This window comes from Diceros bicornis, chromosome 17 (genome assembly GCF_020826845.1).
Source record: "Diceros bicornis minor isolate mBicDic1 chromosome 17, mDicBic1.mat.cur, whole genome shotgun sequence".
In the NCBI taxonomy this organism is placed as follows: Eukaryota; Metazoa; Chordata; class Mammalia; order Perissodactyla; family Rhinocerotidae; genus Diceros; species Diceros bicornis.
In genome coordinates this window covers 28,175,922-28,194,645 of record NC_080756.1, presented here as the reverse complement: position 1 = coordinate 28,194,645, position 18,724 = coordinate 28,175,922, and the positions used below count along the sequence as shown (strand labels likewise).

General features: G+C 59.1%; 1 protein-coding gene across 1 annotated transcript in view; it reads left to right on the top strand.

Annotated features, from left to right (window-relative positions):
• Positions 1-18,724, top strand: part of MUC19 (mucin 19, oligomeric) — a 143,905-nt gene that overhangs the window by 96,227 nt on the left and 28,954 nt on the right. The window contains exon 51 of the mRNA XM_058557397.1: positions 414-18,512. Within this exon, the coding sequence (XP_058413380.1) occupies positions 414-18,512 (18,099 nt within the window). The remainder of the gene's footprint in view (positions 1-413; positions 18,513-18,724) is intronic.

Sequence of the window (18,724 nt, the reverse complement as noted above, 5' to 3'; positions counted from 1 at the left end):
CACAGCACCATCAGCTGAAGAACGAGGGACAAGTGGACAGTCAGCCAGAGTATCAGGTTCCACGGGACCGTCTGTTCCAGGATCAGGGACCACTGTCCCATCGGTGGTGGGATCAGGGACAACCGGACCATCTGTTGCAGGGTCAGGGACAACTGGACCGTCAGATCGAAGATCAGGGACAACTGGATCATCAGGTGGAAGATCAGGAGCAACTGGACCATCAGCTGTAGACACAGGGGCTACAGGACCAGCAACTGGAGCAGCAGGGACCTCAAGGCCATCGGCTGAAGCGTCAGCGACCTCTGGACCAGGCGCCAGGGTAACAGGGACCAGTGGAGCATCTGTGGTAGGATCAGAGACGACTGGACCAGCTGTTGTAGGGTCGGGGACAACTGGACCTTCAGTTGAAGGGTCAGGGACAACTGGGCTGTCAGCTGAGGGGTCGAAGCCAACTGGACCATCATCTGGCGTGACAGAGTCACCTGGATCTTCACCTGGAGGGTCAGGAACAACTGGGCCAACAGCTGGAGTCACAGTGGCACCAGGACCAGCCACTGGAGGATCAGGGACCACAGGGCCATCAGCTGAAGCTTCAGGGACAACGGGACTGTCCACCGGGGGGTCAGGCTCTACTGGGCCTGCCGCTGGAGGATCGGGGACGACTGGAACGTCATCTGCAGCACCAGGGCCAAGTGCACCATCCCCAGGAGTGTCAGGAACAACGGGACCGTCAGCTGAAGGATCGGCGACACCCGGACCATCAACCGGAGTACCAGGAACCGCTGGGCCATCTGTTGTAGTGTCAGGGACAACTGGACCCTCAGCTGGAGGGTCAGGGACAACCGGACCAGCTGCTGGAGGGTCAGGGACAACCGGACCCTCAGCTCGAGGATCCGAGACCACTGGATCATCAGCTGGGAGCTCAGGACCAGCTGGACCATCATCTGAAGCGTCAGTGACAACTAGACCCTCATCCGGAGTGACTGAGACACCTAGACCATCACCTGGAGGGTCAGGAACAACTGGACCAACAGCTGGGCCATTAGAGACAACAGGACCAGAGGCTGGAGCATCAGGGACCACAGGACCATCAGCTGAAGGATCAGGAACCACTGCTCCACTTGTTGTAGGTTCCAGGACACCTGGATCCTCACCTGGAAGATCCGGAGCCACTGGGCCAACAGCTGGCGTCACGGGGGCAACAGGACCAGCAACTGCAGGACCAGGGACCACGGGACCATCAGCTGAAGGATCAGCGACAACTGGACCGTCGGTTGGAGGGTCCACCGTCAGCCAGCCCGGACCATCAGCCAGAGTCCCAGGGTCCACTGGACCATCTCCTGTAGGATCAGGGACCACTGGACCACCTGTTTCAGGATCGAGGGCAACTGGACCATCAGTTGGAGAGTCAGCGACAAGTGGACCAGCAGCTCCAGGATCGGGAACAAGTGGAACATCAGCTGGACGATTAGAGACAACAGGACCAGCAGCTGGAGGATCAGGGACCACAGCACCATCAGCTGAAGAACGAGGGACAAGTGGACAGTCAGCCAGAGTATCAGGTTCCACGGGACCGTCTGTTCCAGGATCAGGGACCACTGTCCCATCGGTGGTGGGATCAGGGACAACCGGACCATCTGTTGGAGGGTCAGGGACAACTGGACCGTCAGATCGAAGATCAGGGACAACTGGATCATCAGGTGGAAGATCAGGAGCAACTGGACCATCAGCTGTAGACACAGGGGCTACAGGACCAGCAACTGGAGCAGCAGGGACCTCAAGGCCATCGGCTGAAGCGTCAGCGACCTCTGGACCAGGCGCCAGGGTAACAGGGACCAGTGGAGCATCTGTGGTAGGATCAGAGACGACTGGACCAGCTGTTGTAGGGTCGGGGACAACTGGACCTTCAGTTGAAGGGTCAGGGACAACTGGGCTGTCAGCTGAGGGGTCGAAGCCAACTGGACCATCCTCTGGAGTGACAGAGTCACCTGGATCTTCACCTGGAGGGTCAGGAACAACTGGGCCCACAGCTGGAGTCACAGTGGCACCAGGACCAGCCACTGGAGGATCAGGGACCACAGGGCCATCAGCTGAAGCTTCAGGGACAACGGGACTGTCCACCGGGGGGTCAGGCTCTACTGGGCCTGCCGCTGGAGGATCGGGGACGACTGGAACGTCATCTGCAGCACCAGGGCCAAGTGCACCATCCCCAGGAGTGTCAGGAACAACGGGACCGTCAGCTGAAGGATCGGCGACACCCGGACCATCAACCGGAGTACCAGGAACCGCTGGGCCATCTGTTGTAGTGTCAGGGACAACTGGACCCTCAGCTGGAGGGTCAGGGACAACCGGACCAGCTGCTGGAGGGTCAGGGACAACCGGACCCTCAGCTCGAGGATCCGAGACCACTGGATCATCAGCTGGGAGCTCAGGACCAGCTGGACCATCATCTGAAGCGTCAGTGACAACTAGACCCTCATCCGGAGTGACTGAGACACCTAGACCATCACCTGGAGGGTCAGGAACAACTGGACCAACAGCTGGGCCATTAGAGACAACAGGACCAGAGGCTGGAGCATCAGGGACCACAGGACCATCAGCTGAAGGATCAGGAACCACTGCTCCACTTGTTGTAGGTTCCAGGACACCTGGATCCTCACCTGGAAGATCCGGAGCCACTGGGCCAACAGCTGGCGTCACGGGGGCAACAGGACCAGCAACTGCAGGACCAGGGACCACGGGACCATCAGCTGAAGGATCAGCGACAACTGGACCGTCGGTTGGAGGGTCCACCGTCAGCCAGCCCGGACCATCAGCCAGAGTCCCAGGGTCCACTGGACCATCTCCTGTAGGATCAGGGACCACTGGACCACCTGTTTCAGGATCGAGGGCAACTGGACCATCAGTTGGAGAGTCAGCGACAAGTGGACCAGCAGCTCCAGGATCGGGAACAAGTGGAACATCAGCTGGACGATTAGAGACAACAGGACCAGCAGCTGGAGGATCAGGGACCACAGCACCATCAGCTGAAGAACGAGGGACAAGTGGACAGTCAGCCAGAGTATCAGGTTCCACGGGACCGTCTGTTCCAGGATCAGGGACCACTGTCCCATCGGTGGTGGGATCAGGGACAACCGGACCATCTGTTGGAGGGTCAGGGACAACTGGACCGTCAGATCGAAGATCAGGGACAACTGGATCATCAGGTGGAAGATCAGGAGCAACTGGACCATCAGCTGTAGACACAGGGGCTACAGGACCAGCAACTGGAGCAGCAGGGACCTCAAGGCCATCGGCTGAAGCGTCAGCGACCTCTGGACCAGGCGCCAGGGTAACAGGGACCAGTGGAGCATCTGTGGTAGGATCAGAGACGACTGGACCAGCTGTTGTAGGGTCGGGGACAACTGGACCTTCAGTTGAAGGGTCAGGGACAACTGGGCTGTCAGCTGAGGGGTCGAAGCCAACTGGACCATCCTCTGGAGTGACAGAGTCACCTGGATCTTCACCTGGAGGGTCAGGAACAACTGGGCCAACAGCTGGAGTCACAGTGGCACCAGGACCAGCCACTGGAGGATCAGGGACCACAGGGCCATCAGCTGAAGCTTCAGGGACAACGGGACTGTCCACCGGGGGGTCAGGCTCTACTGGGCCTGCCGCTGGAGGATCGGGGACGACTGGAACGTCATCTGCAGCACCAGGGCCAAGTGCACCATCCCCAGGAGTGTCAGGAACAACGGGACCGTCAGCTGAAGGATCGGCGACACCCGGACCATCAACCGGAGTACCAGGAACCGCTGGGCCATCTGTTGTAGTGTCAGGGACAACTGGACCCTCAGCTGGAGGGTCAGGGACAACCGGACCAGCTGCTGGAGGGTCAGGGACAACCGGACCCTCAGCTCGAGGATCCGAGACCACTGGATCATCAGCTGGGAGCTCAGGACCAGCTGGACCATCATCTGAAGCGTCAGTGACAACTAGACCCTCATCCGGAGTGACTGAGACACCTAGACCATCACCTGGAGGGTCAGGAACAACTGGACCAACAGCTGGGCGCCTAGAGACAACAGGACCAGAGGCTGGAGCATCAGGGACCACAGGACCATCAGCTGAAGGATCAGGAACCACTGCTCCACTTGTTGTAGGTTCCAGGACACCTGGATCCTCACCTGGAAGATCCGGAGCCACTGGGCCAACAGCTGGCGTCACGGGGGCAACAGGACCAGCAACTGCAGGACCAGGGACCACGGGACCATCAGCTGAAGGATCAGCGACAACTGGACCGTCGGTTGGAGGGTCCACCGTCAGCCAGCCCGGACCATCAGCCAGAGTCCCAGGGTCCACTGGACCATCTCCTGTAGGATCAGGGACCACTGGACCACCTGTTTCAGGATCGAGGGCAACTGGACCATCAGTTGGAGAGTCAGCGACAAGTGGACCAGCAGCTCCAGGATCGGGAACAAGTGGAACATCAGCTGGACGATTAGAGACAACAGGACCAGCAGCTGGAGGATCAGGGACCACAGCACCATCAGCTGAAGAACGAGGGACAAGTGGACAGTCAGCCAGAGTATCAGGTTCCACGGGACCGTCTGTTCCAGGATCAGGGACCACTGTCCCATCGGTGGTGGGATCAGGGACAACCGGACCATCTGTTGCAGGGTCAGGGACAACTGGACCGTCAGATCGAAGATCAGGGACAACTGGATCATCAGGTGGAAGATCAGGAGCAACTGGACCATCAGCTGTAGACACAGGGGCTACAGGACCAGCAACTGGAGCAGCAGGGACCTCAAGGCCATCGGCTGAAGCGTCAGCGACCTCTGGACCAGGCGCCAGGGTAACAGGGACCAGTGGAGCATCTGTGGTAGGATCAGAGACGACTGGACCAGCTGTTGTAGGGTCGGGGACAACTGGACCTTCAGTTGAAGGGTCAGGGACAACTGGGCTGTCAGCTGAGGGGTCGAAGCCAACTGGACCATCCTCTGGAGTGACAGAGTCACCTGGATCTTCACCTGGAGGGTCAGGAACAACTGGGCCCACAGCTGGAGTCACAGTGGCACCAGGACCAGCCACTGGAGGATCAGGGACCACAGGGCCATCAGCTGAAGCTTCAGGGACAACGGGACTGTCCACCGGGGGGTCAGGCTCTACTGGGCCTGCCGCTGGAGGATCGGGGACGACTGGAACGTCATCTGCAGCACCAGGGCCAAGTGCACCATCCCCAGGAGTGTCAGGAACAACGGGACCGTCAGCTGAAGGATCGGCGACACCCGGACCATCAACCGGAGTACCAGGAACCGCTGGGCCATCTGTTGTAGTGTCAGGGACAACTGGACCCTCAGCTGGAGGGTCAGGGACAACCGGACCAGCTGCTGGAGGGTCAGGGACAACCGGACCCTCAGCTCGAGGATCCGAGACCACTGGATCATCAGCTGGGAGCTCAGGACCAGCTGGACCATCATCTGAAGCGTCAGTGACAACTAGACCCTCATCCGGAGTGACTGAGACACCTAGACCATCACCTGGAGGGTCAGGAACAACTGGATCAACAGCTGGGCGCCTAGAGACAACAGGACCAGAGGCTGGAGCATCAGGGACCACAGGACCATCAGCTGAAGGATCAGGAACCACTGCTCCACTTGTTGTAGGTTCCAGGACACCTGGATCCTCACCTGGAAGATCCGGAGCCACTGGGCCAACAGCTGGCGTCACGGGGGCAACAGGACCAGCAACTGCAGGACCAGGGACCACGGGACCATCAGCTGAAGGATCAGCGACAACTGGACCGTCGGTTGGAGGGTCCACCGTCAGCCAGCCCGGACCATCAGCCAGAGTCCCAGGGTCCACTGGACCATCTCCTGTAGGATCAGGGACCACTGGACCACCTGTTTCAGGATCGAGGGCAACTGGACCATCAGTTGGAGAGTCAGCGACAAGTGGACCAGCAGCTCCAGGATCGGGAACAAGTGGAACATCAGCTGGACGATTAGAGACAACAGGACCAGCAGCTGGAGGATCAGGGACCACAGCACCATCAGCTGAAGAACGAGGGACAAGTGGACAGTCAGCCAGAGTATCAGGTTCCACGGGACCGTCTGTTCCAGGATCAGGGACCACTGTCCCATCGGTGGTGGGATCAGGGACAACCGGACCATCTGTTGGAGGGTCAGGGACAACTGGACCGTCAGATCGAAGATCAGGGACAACTGGATCATCAGGTGGAAGATCAGGAGCAACTGGACCATCAGCTGGAGACACAGGGGCTACAGGACCAGCAACTGGAGCAGCAGGGACCTCAAGGCCATCGGCTGAAGCGTCAGCGACCTCTGGACCAGGCGCCAGGGTAACAGGGACCAGTGGAGCATCTGTGGTAGGATCAGAGACGACTGGACCAGCTGTTGTAGGGTCGGGGACAACTGGACCTTCAGTTGAAGGGTCAGGGACAACTGGGCTGTCAGCTGAGGGGTCGAAGCCAACTGGACCATCCTCTGGAGTGACAGAGTCACCTGGATCTTCACCTGGAGGGTCAGGAACAACTGGGCCCACAGCTGGAGTCACAGTGGCACCAGGACCAGCCACTGGAGGATCAGGGACCACAGGGCCATCAGCTGAAGCTTCAGGGACAACGGGACTGTCCACCGGGGGGTCAGGCTCTACTGGGCCTGCCGCTGGAGGATCGGGGACGACTGGAACGTCATCTGCAGCACCAGGGCCAAGTGCACCATCCCCAGGAGTGTCAGGAACAACGGGACCGTCAGCTGAAGGATCGGCGACACCCGGACCATCAACCGGAGTACCAGGAACCGCTGGGCCATCTGTTGTAGTGTCAGGGACAACTGGACCCTCAGCTGGAGGGTCAGGGACAACCGGACCAGCTGCTGGAGGGTCAGGGACAACCGGACCCTCAGCTCGAGGATCCGAGACCACTGGATCATCAGCTGGGAGCTCAGGACCAGCTGGACCATCATCTGAAGCGTCAGTGACAACTAGACCCTCATCCAGAGTGACTGAGACACCTAGACCATCACCTGGAGGGTCAGGAACAACTGGACCAACAGCTGGGCGCCTAGAGACAACAGGACCAGAGGCTGGAGCATCAGGGACCACAGGACCATCAGCTGAAGGATCAGGAACCACTGCTCCACTTGTTGTAGGTTCCAGGACACCTGGATCCTCACCTGGAAGATCCGGAGCCACTGGGCCAACAGCTGGCGTCACGGGGGCAACAGGACCAGCAACTGCAGGACCAGGGACCACGGGACCATCAGCTGAAGGATCAGCGACAACTGGACCGTCGGTTGGAGGGTCCACCGTCAGCCAGCCCGGACCATCAGCCAGAGTCCCAGGGTCCACTGGACCATCTCCTGTAGGATCAGGGACCACTGGACCACCTGTTTCAGGATCGAGGGCAACTGGACCATCAGTTGGAGAGTCAGCGACAAGTGGACCAGCAGCTCCAGGATCGGGAACAAGTGGAACATCAGCTGGACGATTAGAGACAACAGGACCAGCAGCTGGAGGATCAGGGACCACAGCACCATCAGCTGAAGAACGAGGGACAAGTGGACAGTCAGCCAGAGTATCAGGTTCCACGGGACCGTCTGTTCCAGGATCAGGGACCACTGTCCCATCGGTGGTGGGATCAGGGACAACCGGACCATCTGTTGGAGGGTCAGGGACAACTGGACCGTCAGATCGAAGATCAGGGACAACTGGATCATCAGGTGGAAGATCAGGAGCAACTGGACCATCAGCTGTAGACACAGGGGCTACAGGACCAGCAACTGGAGCAGCAGGGACCTCAAGGCCATCGGCTGAAGCGTCAGCGACCTCTGGACCAGGCGCCAGGGTAACAGGGACCAGTGGAGCATCTGTGGTAGGATCAGAGACGACTGGACCAGCTGTTGTAGGGTCGGGGACAACTGGACCTTCAGTTGAAGGGTCAGGGACAACTGGGCTGTCAGCTGAGGGGTCGAAGCCAACTGGACCATCCTCTGGAGTGACAGAGTCACCTGGATCTTCACCTGGAGGGTCAGGAACAACTGGGCCCACAGCTGGAGTCACAGTGGCACCAGGACCAGCCACTGGAGGATCAGGGACCACAGGGCCATCAGCTGAAGCTTCAGGGACAACGGGACTGTCCACCGGGGGGTCAGGCTCTACTGGGCCTGCCGCTGGAGGATCGGGGACGACTGGAACGTCATCTGCAGCACCAGGGCCAAGTGCACCATCCCCAGGAGTGTCAGGAACAACGGGACCGTCAGCTGAAGGATCGGCGACACCCGGACCATCAACCGGAGTACCAGGAACCGCTGGGCCATCTGTTGTAGTGTCAGGGACAACTGGACCCTCAGCTGGAGGGTCAGGGACAACCGGACCAGCTGCTGGAGGGTCAGGGACAACCGGACCCTCAGCTCGAGGATCCGAGACCACTGGATCATCAGCTGGGAGCTCAGGACCAGCTGGACCATCATCTGAAGCGTCAGTGACAACTAGACCCTCATCCGGAGTGACTGAGACACCTAGACCATCACCTGGAGGGTCAGGAACAACTGGACCAACAGCTGGGCCATTAGAGACAACAGGACCAGAGGCTGGAGCATCAGGGACCACAGGACCATCAGCTGAAGGATCAGGAACCACTGCTCCACTTGTTGTAGGTTCCAGGACACCTGGATCCTCACCTGGAAGATCCGGAGCCACTGGGCCAACAGCTGGCGTCACGGGGGCAACAGGACCAGCAACTGCAGGACCAGGGACCACGGGACCATCAGCTGAAGGATCAGCGACAACTGGACCGTCGGTTGGAGGGTCCACCGTCAGCCAGCCCGGACCATCAGCCAGAGTCCCAGGGTCCACTGGACCATCTCCTGTAGGATCAGGGACCACTGGACCACCTGTTTCAGGATCGAGGGCAACTGGACCATCAGTTGGAGAGTCAGCGACAAGTGGACCAGCAGCTCCAGGATCGGGAACAAGTGGAACATCAGCTGGACGATTAGAGACAACAGGACCAGCAGCTGGAGGATCAGGGACCACAGCACCATCAGCTGAAGAACGAGGGACAAGTGGACAGTCAGCCAGAGTATCAGGTTCCACGGGACCGTCTGTTCCAGGATCAGGGACCACTGTCCCATCGGTGGTGGGATCAGGGACAACCGGACCATCTGTTGGAGGGTCAGGGACAACTGGACCATCAGATCGAAGATCAGGGACAACTGGATCATCAGGTGGAAGATCAGGAGCAACTGGACCATCAGCTGGAGACACAGGGGCTACAGGACCAGCAACTGGAGCAGCAGGGACCTCAAGGCCATCGGCTGAAGCGTCAGCGACCTCTGGACCAGGCGCCAGGGTAACAGGGACCAGTGGAGCATCTGTGGTAGGATCAGAGATGACTGGACCAGCTGTTGTAGGGTCGGGGACAACTGGACCTTCAGTTGAAGGGTCAGGGACAACTGGGCTGTCAGCTGAGGGGTCGAAGCCAACTGGACCATCCTCTGGAGTGACAGAGTCACCTGGATCTTCACCTGGAGGGTCAGGAACAACTGGGCCCACAGCTGGAGTCACAGTGGCACCAGGACCAGCCACTGGAGGATCAGGGACCACAGGGCCATCAGCTGAAGCTTCAGGGACAACGGGACTGTCCACCGGGGGGTCAGGCTCTACTGGGCCTGCCGCTGGAGGATCGGGGACGACTGGAACGTCATCTGCAGCACCAGGACCAAGTGCACCATCCCCAGGAGTGTCAGGAACAACGGGACCGTCAGCTGAAGGATCGGCGACACCCGGACCATCAACCGGAGTACCAGGAACCGCTGGGCCATCTGTTGTAGTGTCAGGGACAACTGGACCCTCAGCTGGAGGGTCAGGGACAACCGGACCAGCTGCTGGAGGGTCAGGGACAACCGGACCCTCAGCTCGAGGATCCGAGACCACTGGATCATCAGCTGGGAGCTCAGGACCAGCTGGACCATCATCTGAAGCGTCAGTGACAACTAGACCCTCATCCGGAGTGACTGAGACACCTAGACCATCACCTGGAGGGTCAGGAACAACTGGACCAACAGCTGGGCGCCTAGAGACAACAGGACCAGAGGCTGGAGCATCAGGGACCACAGGACCATCAGCTGAAGGATCAGGAACCACTGCTCCACTTGTTGTAGGTTCCAGGACACCTGGATCCTCACCTGGAAGATCCGGAGCCACTGGGCCAACAGCTGGCGTCACGGGGGCAACAGGACCAGCAACTGCAGGACCAGGGACCACGGGACCATCAGCTGAAGGATCAGCGACAACTGGACCGTCGGTTGGAGGGTCCACCGTCAGCCAGCCCGGACCATCAGCCAGAGTCCCAGGGTCCACTGGACCATCTCCTGTAGGATCAGGGACCACTGGACCACCTGTTTCAGGATCGAGGGCAACTGGACCATCAGTTGGAGAGTCAGCGACAAGTGGACCAGCAGCTCCAGGATCGGGAACAAGTGGAACATCAGCTGGACGATTAGAGACAACAGGACCAGCAGCTGGAGGATCAGGGACCACAGCACCATCAGCTGAAGAACGAGGGACAAGTGGACAGTCAGCCAGAGTATCAGGTTCCACGGGACCGTCTGTTCCAGGATCAGGGACCACTGTCCCATCGGTGGTGGGATCAGGGACAACCGGACCATCTGTTGGAGGGTCAGGGACAACTGGACCGTCAGATCGAAGATCAGGGACAACTGGATCATCAGGTGGAAGATCAGGAGCAACTGGACCATCAGCTGGAGACACAGGGGCTACAGGACCAGCAACTGGAGCAGCAGGGACCTCAAGGCCATCGGCTGAAGCGTCAGCGACCTCTGGACCAGGCGCCAGGGTAACAGGGACCAGTGGAGCATCTGTGGTAGGATCAGAGACGACTGGACCAGCTGTTGTAGGGTCGGGGACAACTGGACCTTCAGTTGAAGGGTCAGGGACAACTGGGCTGTCAGCTGAGGGGTCGAAGCCAACTGGACCATCCTCTGGAGTGACAGAGTCACCTGGATCTTCACCTGGAGGGTCAGGAACAACTGGGCCCACAGCTGGAGTCACAGTGGCACCAGGACCAGCCACTGGAGGATCAGGGACCACAGGGCCATCAGCTGAAGCTTCAGGGACAACGGGACTGTCCACCGGGGGGTCAGGCTCTACTGGGCCTGCCGCTGGAGGATCGGGGACGACTGGAACGTCATCTGCAGCACCAGGGCCAAGTGCACCATCCCCAGGAGTGTCAGGAACAACGGGACCGTCAGCTGAAGGATCGGCGACACCCGGACCATCAACCGGAGTACCAGGAACCGCTGGGCCATCTGTTGTAGTGTCAGGGACAACTGGACCCTCAGCTGGAGGGTCAGGGACAACCGGACCAGCTGCTGGAGGGTCAGGGACAACCGGACCCTCAGCTCGAGGATCCGAGACCACTGGATCATCAGCTGGGAGCTCAGGACCAGCTGGACCATCATCTGAAGCGTCAGTGACAACTAGACCCTCATCCGGAGTGACTGAGACACCTAGACCATCACCTGGAGGGTCAGGAACAACTGGACCAACAGCTGGGCGCCTAGAGACAACAGGACCAGAGGCTGGAGCATCAGGGACCACAGGACCATCAGCTGAAGGATCAGGAACCACTGCTCCACTTGTTGTAGGTTCCAGGACACCTGGATCCTCACCTGGAAGATCCGGAGCCACTGGGCCAACAGCTGGCGTCACGGGGGCAACAGGACCAGCAACTGCAGGACCAGGGACCACGGGACCATCAGCTGAAGGATCAGCGACAACTGGACCGTCGGTTGGAGGGTCCACCGTCAGCCAGCCCGGACCATCAGCCAGAGTCCCAGGGTCCACTGGACCATCTCCTGTAGGATCAGGGACCACTGGACCACCTGTTTCAGGATCGAGGGCAACTGGACCATCAGTTGGAGAGTCAGCGACAAGTGGACCAGCAGCTCCAGGATCGGGAACAAGTGGAACATCAGCTGGACGATTAGAGACAACAGGACCAGCAGCTGGAGGATCAGGGACCACAGCACCATCAGCTGAAGAACGAGGGACAAGTGGACAGTCAGCCAGAGTATCAGGTTCCACGGAACCGTCTGTTCCAGGATCAGGGACCACTGTCCCATCGGTGGTGGGATCAGGGACAACCGGACCATCTGTTGGAGGGTCAGGGACAACTGGACCGTCAGATCGAAGATCAGGGACAACTGGATCATCAGGTGGAAGATCAGGAGCAACTGGACCATCAGCTGGAGACACAGGGGCTACAGGACCAGCAACTGGAGCAGCAGGGACCTCAAGGCCATCGGCTGAAGCGTCAGCGACCTCTGGACCAGGCGCCAGGGTAACAGGGACCAGTGGAGCATCTGTGGTAGGATCAGAGACGACTGGACCAGCTGTTGTAGGGTCGGGGACAACTGGACCTTCAGTTGAAGGGTCAGGGACAACTGGGCTGTCAGCTGAGGGGTCGAAGCCAACTGGACCATCCTCTGGAGTGACAGAGTCACCTGGATCTTCACCTGGAGGGTCAGGAACAACTGGGCCCACAGCTGGAGTCACAGTGGCACCAGGACCAGCCACTGGAGGATCAGGGACCACAGGGCCATCAGCTGAAGCTTCAGGGACAACGGGACTGTCCACCGGGGGGTCAGGCTCTACTGGGCCTGCCGCTGGAGGATCGGGGACGACTGGAACGTCATCTGCAGCACCAGGGCCAAGTGCACCATCCCCAGGAGTGTCAGGAACAACGGGACCGTCAGCTGAAGGATCGGCGACACCCGGACCATCAACCGGAGTACCAGGAACCGCTGGGCCATCTATTGTAGTGTCAGGGACAACTGGACCCTCAGCTGGAGGGTCAGGGACAACCGGACCAGCTGCTGGAGGGTCAGGGACAACCGGACCCTCAGCTCGAGGATCCGAGACCACTGGATCATCAGCTGGGAGCTCAGGACCAGCTGGACCATCATCTGAAGCGTCAGTGACAACTAGACCCTCATCCGGAGTGACTGAGACACCTAGACCATCACCTGGAGGGTCAGGAACAACTGGACCAACAGCTGGGCGCCTAGAGACAACAGGACCAGAGGCTGGAGCATCAGGGACCACAGGACCATCAGCTGAAGGATCAGGAACCACTGCTCCACTTGTTGTAGGTTCCAGGACACCTGGATCCTCACCTGGAAGATCCGGAGCCACTGGGCCAACAGCTGGCGTCACGGGGGCAACAGGACCAGCAACTGCAGGACCAGGGACCACGGGACCATCAGCTGAAGGATCAGCGACAACTGGACCGTCGGTTGGAGGGTCCACCGTCAGCCAGCCCGGACCATCAGCCAGAGTCCCAGGGTCCACTGGACCATCTCCTGTAGGATCAGGGACCACTGGACCACCTGTTTCAGGATCGAGGGCAACTGGACCATCAGTTGGAGAGTCAGCGACAAGTGGACCAGCAGCTCCAGGATCGGGAACAAGTGGAACATCAGCTGGACGATTAGAGACAACAGGACCAGCAGCTGGAGGATCAGGGACCACAGCACCATCAGCTGAAGAACGAGGGACAAGTGGACAGTCAGCCAGAGTATCAGGTTCCACGGGACCGTCTGTTCCAGGATCAGGGACCACTGTCCCATCGGTGGTGGGATCAGGGACAACCGGACCATCTGTTGCAGGGTCAGGGACAACTGGACCGTCAGATCGAAGATCAGGGACAACTGGATCATCAGGTGGAAGATCAGGAGCAACTGGACCATCAGCTGGAGACACAGGGGCTACAGGACCAGCAACTGGAGCAGCAGGGACCTCAAGGCCATCGGCTGAAGCGTCAGCGACCTCTGGACCAGGCGCCAGGGTAACAGGGACCAGTGGAGCATCTGTGGTAGGATCAGAGATGACTGGACCAGCTGTTGTAGGGTCGGGGACAACTGGACCTTCAGTTGAAGGGTCAGGGACAACTGGGCTGTCAGCTGAGGGGTCGAAGCCAACTGGACCATCCTCTGGAGTGACAGAGTCACCTGGATCTTCACCTGGAGGGTCAGGAACAACTGGGCCCACAGCTGGAGTCACAGTGGCACCAGGACCAGCCACTGGAGGATCAGGGACCACAGGGCCATCAGCTGAAGCTTCAGGGACAACGGGACTGTCCACCGGGGGGTCAGGCTCTACTGGGCCTGCCGCTGGAGGATCGGGGACGACTGGAACGTCATCTGCAGCACCAGGGCCAAGTGCACCATCCCCAGGAGTGTCAGGAACAACGGGACCGTCAGCTGAAGGATCGGCGACACCCGGACCATCAACCGGAGTACCAGGAACCGCTGGGCCATCTGTTGTAGTGTCAGGGACAACTGGACCCTCAGCTGGAGGGTCAGGGACAACCGGACCAGCTGCTGGAGGGTCAGGGACAACCGGACCCTCAGCTCGAGGATCCGAGACCACTGGATCATCAGCTGGGAGCTCAGGACCAGCTGGACCATCATCTGAAGCGTCAGTGACAACTAGACCCTCATCCGGAGTGACTGAGACACCTAGACCATCACCTGGAGGGTCAGGAACAACTGGACCAACAGCTGGGCGCCTAGAGACAACAGGACCAGAGGCTGGAGCATCAGGGACCACAGGACCATCAGCTGAAGGATCAGGAACCACTGCTCCACTTGTTGTAGGTTCCAGGACACCTGGATCCTCACCTGGAAGATCCGGAGCCACTGGGCCAACAGCTGGCGTCACGGGGGCAACAGGACCAGCAACTGCAGGACCAGGGACCACGGGACCATCAGCTGAAGGATCAGCGACAACTGGACCGTCGGTTGGAGGGTCCACCGTCAGCCAGCCCGGACCATCAGCCAGAGTCCCAGGGTCCACTGGACCATCTCCTGTAGGATCAGGGACCACTGGACCACCTGTTTCAGGATCGAGGGCAACTGGACCATCAGTTGGAGAGTCAGCGACAAGTGGACCAGCAGCTCCAGGATCGGGAACAAGTGGAACATCAGCTGGACGATTAGAGACAACAGGACCAGCAGCTGGAGGATCAGGGACCACAGCACCATCAGCTGAAGAACGAGGGACAAGTGGACAGTCAGCCAGAGTATCAGGTTCCACGGGACCGTCTGTTCCAGGATCAGGGACCACTGTCCCATCGGTGGTGGGATCAGGGACAACCGGACCATCTGTTGGAGGGTCAGGGACAACTGGACCGTCAGATCGAAGATCAGGGACAACTGGATCATCAGGTGGAAGATCAGGAGCAACTGGACCATCAGCTGGAGGCACAGGGGCTACAGGACCAGCAACTGGAGCAGCAGGGACCTCAAGGCCATCGGCTGAAGCGTCAGCGACCTCTGGACCAGGCGCCAGGGTAACAGGGACCAGTGGAGCATCTGTGGTAGGATCAGAGACGACTGGACCAGCTGTTGTAGGGTCGGGGACAACTGGACCTTCAGTTGAAGGGTCAGGGACAACTGGGCTGTCAGCTGAGGGGTCGAAGCCAACTGGACCATCCTCTGGAGTGACAGAGTCACCTGGATCTTCACCTGGAGGGTCAGGAACAACTGGGCCCACAGCTGGAGTCACAGTGGCACCAGGACCAGCCACTGGAGGATCAGGGACCACAGGGCCATCAGCTGAAGCTTCAGGGACAACGGGACTGTCCACCTGGGGGTCAGGCTCTACTGGGCCTGCCGCTGGAGGATCAGGGACAACTGAAACATCATCTCCAGCACCAGGGCCAAGTGCACCATCCCCAGGAGTGTCAGGAACAACGGGACCGTCAGCTGAAGGATCAGCGACACCCGGACCATCAACCGGAGTACCAGGAACCGCTGGGCCATCTGTTGTAGTGTCAGGGACAACCGGACCCTCAGCTGGAGGGTCAGGGACAACCGGACCCTCAGCTCGAGGATCCGAGACCACTGGATCATCAGCTGGGAGCTCAGGACCAGCTGGACCATCATCTGAAGCGTCAGTGACAACTAGACCCTCATCCGGAGTGACTGAGACACCTAGACCATCACCTGGAGGGTCAGAAACAACTGGACCAACAGCTGGGCCATTAGAGACAACAGGACCAGAGGCTGGAGCATCAGGGACCACAGGACCATCAGCTGAAGGATCAGGAACCACTGCTCCACTTGTTGTAGGTTCCAGGACACCTGGATCCTCACCTGGAAGATCCGGAGCCACTGGGCCAACAGCTGGCGTCACGGGGGCAACAGGACCAGCAACTGCAGGACCAGGGACCACGGGACCATCAGCTGAAGGATCAGCGACAACTGGACCGTCGGTTGGAGGGACCACCGTCAGCCAGACCGGACCATCAGCCAGAGTCCCTGGGTCCACTGGACCATCTCCTGTAGGATCAGGGACCACTGGACCACCTGTTTCAGGATCGAGGGCAACTGGACCATCAGTTGGAGAGTCAGCGACAAGTGGGCCAGCAGCTCCAGGATCGGGAACAAGTGGAACATCAGCTGGACGATTAGAGACAACAGGACCAGCAGCTAGAGGATCAGGGACCACAGCACCATCAGCTCAAGAACGAGGGACAAGTGGACAGTCAGCCAGAGTATCAGGTTCCACGGGACCGTCTGTTCCAGGATCAGGGACCACTGTCCCATCGGTGGTGGGATCAGGGACAACCGGACCATCTGTTGGAGGGTCAGGGTCAACTGGACCGTCAGATCGAAGATCAGGGACAACTGGATCATCAGGTGGAAGATCAGGAGCAACTGGACCATCAGCTGGAGACACAGGGGCTACAGGACCAGCAACTGGAGCAGCAGGGACCTCAAGGCCATCGGCTGAAGCGTCAGCGACCTCTGGACCAGGCGCCAGGGTAACAGGGACCAGTGGAGCATCTGCGGTAGGATCAGAGACGACTGGACCAGCTGTTGTAGGGTCGGGGACAACTGGACCTTCAGTTGAAGGGTCAGGGACAACTGGGCTGTCAGCTGAGGGGTCGAAGCCAACTGGACCATCATCTGGAGTGACAGAGTCACCTGGATCTTCACCTGGAGGGTCAGGAACAACTGGGCCAACAGCTGGAGTCACAGTGGCACCAGGACCAGCCACTGGAGGATCAGGGACCACAGGGCCATCAGCTGAAGCTTCAGGGACAACGGGACTGTCCACCGGGGGGTCAGGCTCTACTGGGCCTGCCGCTGGAGGATCGGGGACGACTGGAACGTCATCTGCAGCACCAGGGCCAAGTGCACCATCCCCAGGAGTGTCAGGAACAACGGGACCGTCAGCTGAAGGATCGGCGACACCCGGACCATCAACCGGAGTACCAGGAACCGCTGGGCCATCTGTTGTAGTGTCAGGGACAACTGGACCCTCAGCTGGAGGGTCAGGGACAACCGGACCAGCTGCTGGAGGGTCAGGGACAACCGGACCCTCAGCTCGAGGATCCGAGACCACTGGATCATCAGCTGGGAGCTCAGGACCAGCTGGACCATCATCTGAAGCGTCAGTGACAACTAGACCCTCATCCGGAGTGACTGAGACACCTAGACCATCACCTGGAGGGTCAGGAACAACTGGACCAACAGCTGGGCCATTAGAGACAACAGGACCAGAGGCTGGAGCATCAGGGACCACAGGACCATCAGCTGAAGGATCAGGAACCACTGCTCCACTTGTTGTAGGTTCCAGGACACCTGGATCCTCACCTGGAAGATCCGGAGCCACTGGGCCAACAGCTGGCGTCACGGGGGCAACAGGACCAGCAACTGCAGGACCAGGGACCACGGGACCATCAGCTGAAGTATCAGCGACAACTGGACCGTCGGTTGGAGGGTCCACCGTCAGCCAGCCCGGACCATCAGCCAGAGTCCCAGGGTCCACTGGACCATCTCCTGTAGGATCAGGGACCACTGGACCACCTGTTTCAGGATCGAGGGCAACTGGACCATCAGTTAGAGAGTCAGCGACAAGTGGACCAGCAGCTCCAGGATCGGGAACAAGTGGAACATCAGCTGGACGATTAGAGACAACAGGACCAGCAGCTGGAGGATCAGTGACCACAGCACCATCAGCTCAAGAACGAGGGACAAGTGGACAGTCAGCCAGAGTATCAGGTTCCACGGGACCGTCTGTTCCAGGATCAGGGACCACTGTCCCATCGGTGGTGGGATCAGGGACTACCGGACCATCTGTTGGAGGGTCAGGGACAACTGGACCGTCAGATCGAAGATCAGGGACAACTGGATCATCAAGTGGTATCTCAGAAGTAACGAGACCATCAGCTGCCGTTTCAGGCACAAGTGGACCATCACCTGGAGTATCAGGTACCACTGAATCATATATTGTAGCTTCATGGTCTATTGCACCATCGTCTGTATCTTCAGGTACAACTGGACCCTCAACTCATGGATTGGGGACAATTCAATCATCATCTGAAGGATCAGGAACAACTGCATTGTCACGTGGGATAACCACTGGGGCAGGAAGAACAACTGAGGTGCCAGAACGTGAGGTTACCAGTGCTGAAGGCAAGTACAGCCAGCTGACACTGGACAGTTTCGTATAGGCAATTTCAATTTTGGTCAGATTCTTACTTTTGGAATATTTAAATTTGTCGGAATTTGGGTATTTAGAGCTCAAATTGTTGAATAAAGATCAGAGCTTTGTGGAAGACTATTGTTTTAAATTGATTCCTCAGGCTTCTTGAGAAGTTTATGTTTTCATCTCTGATGCTTTGCTT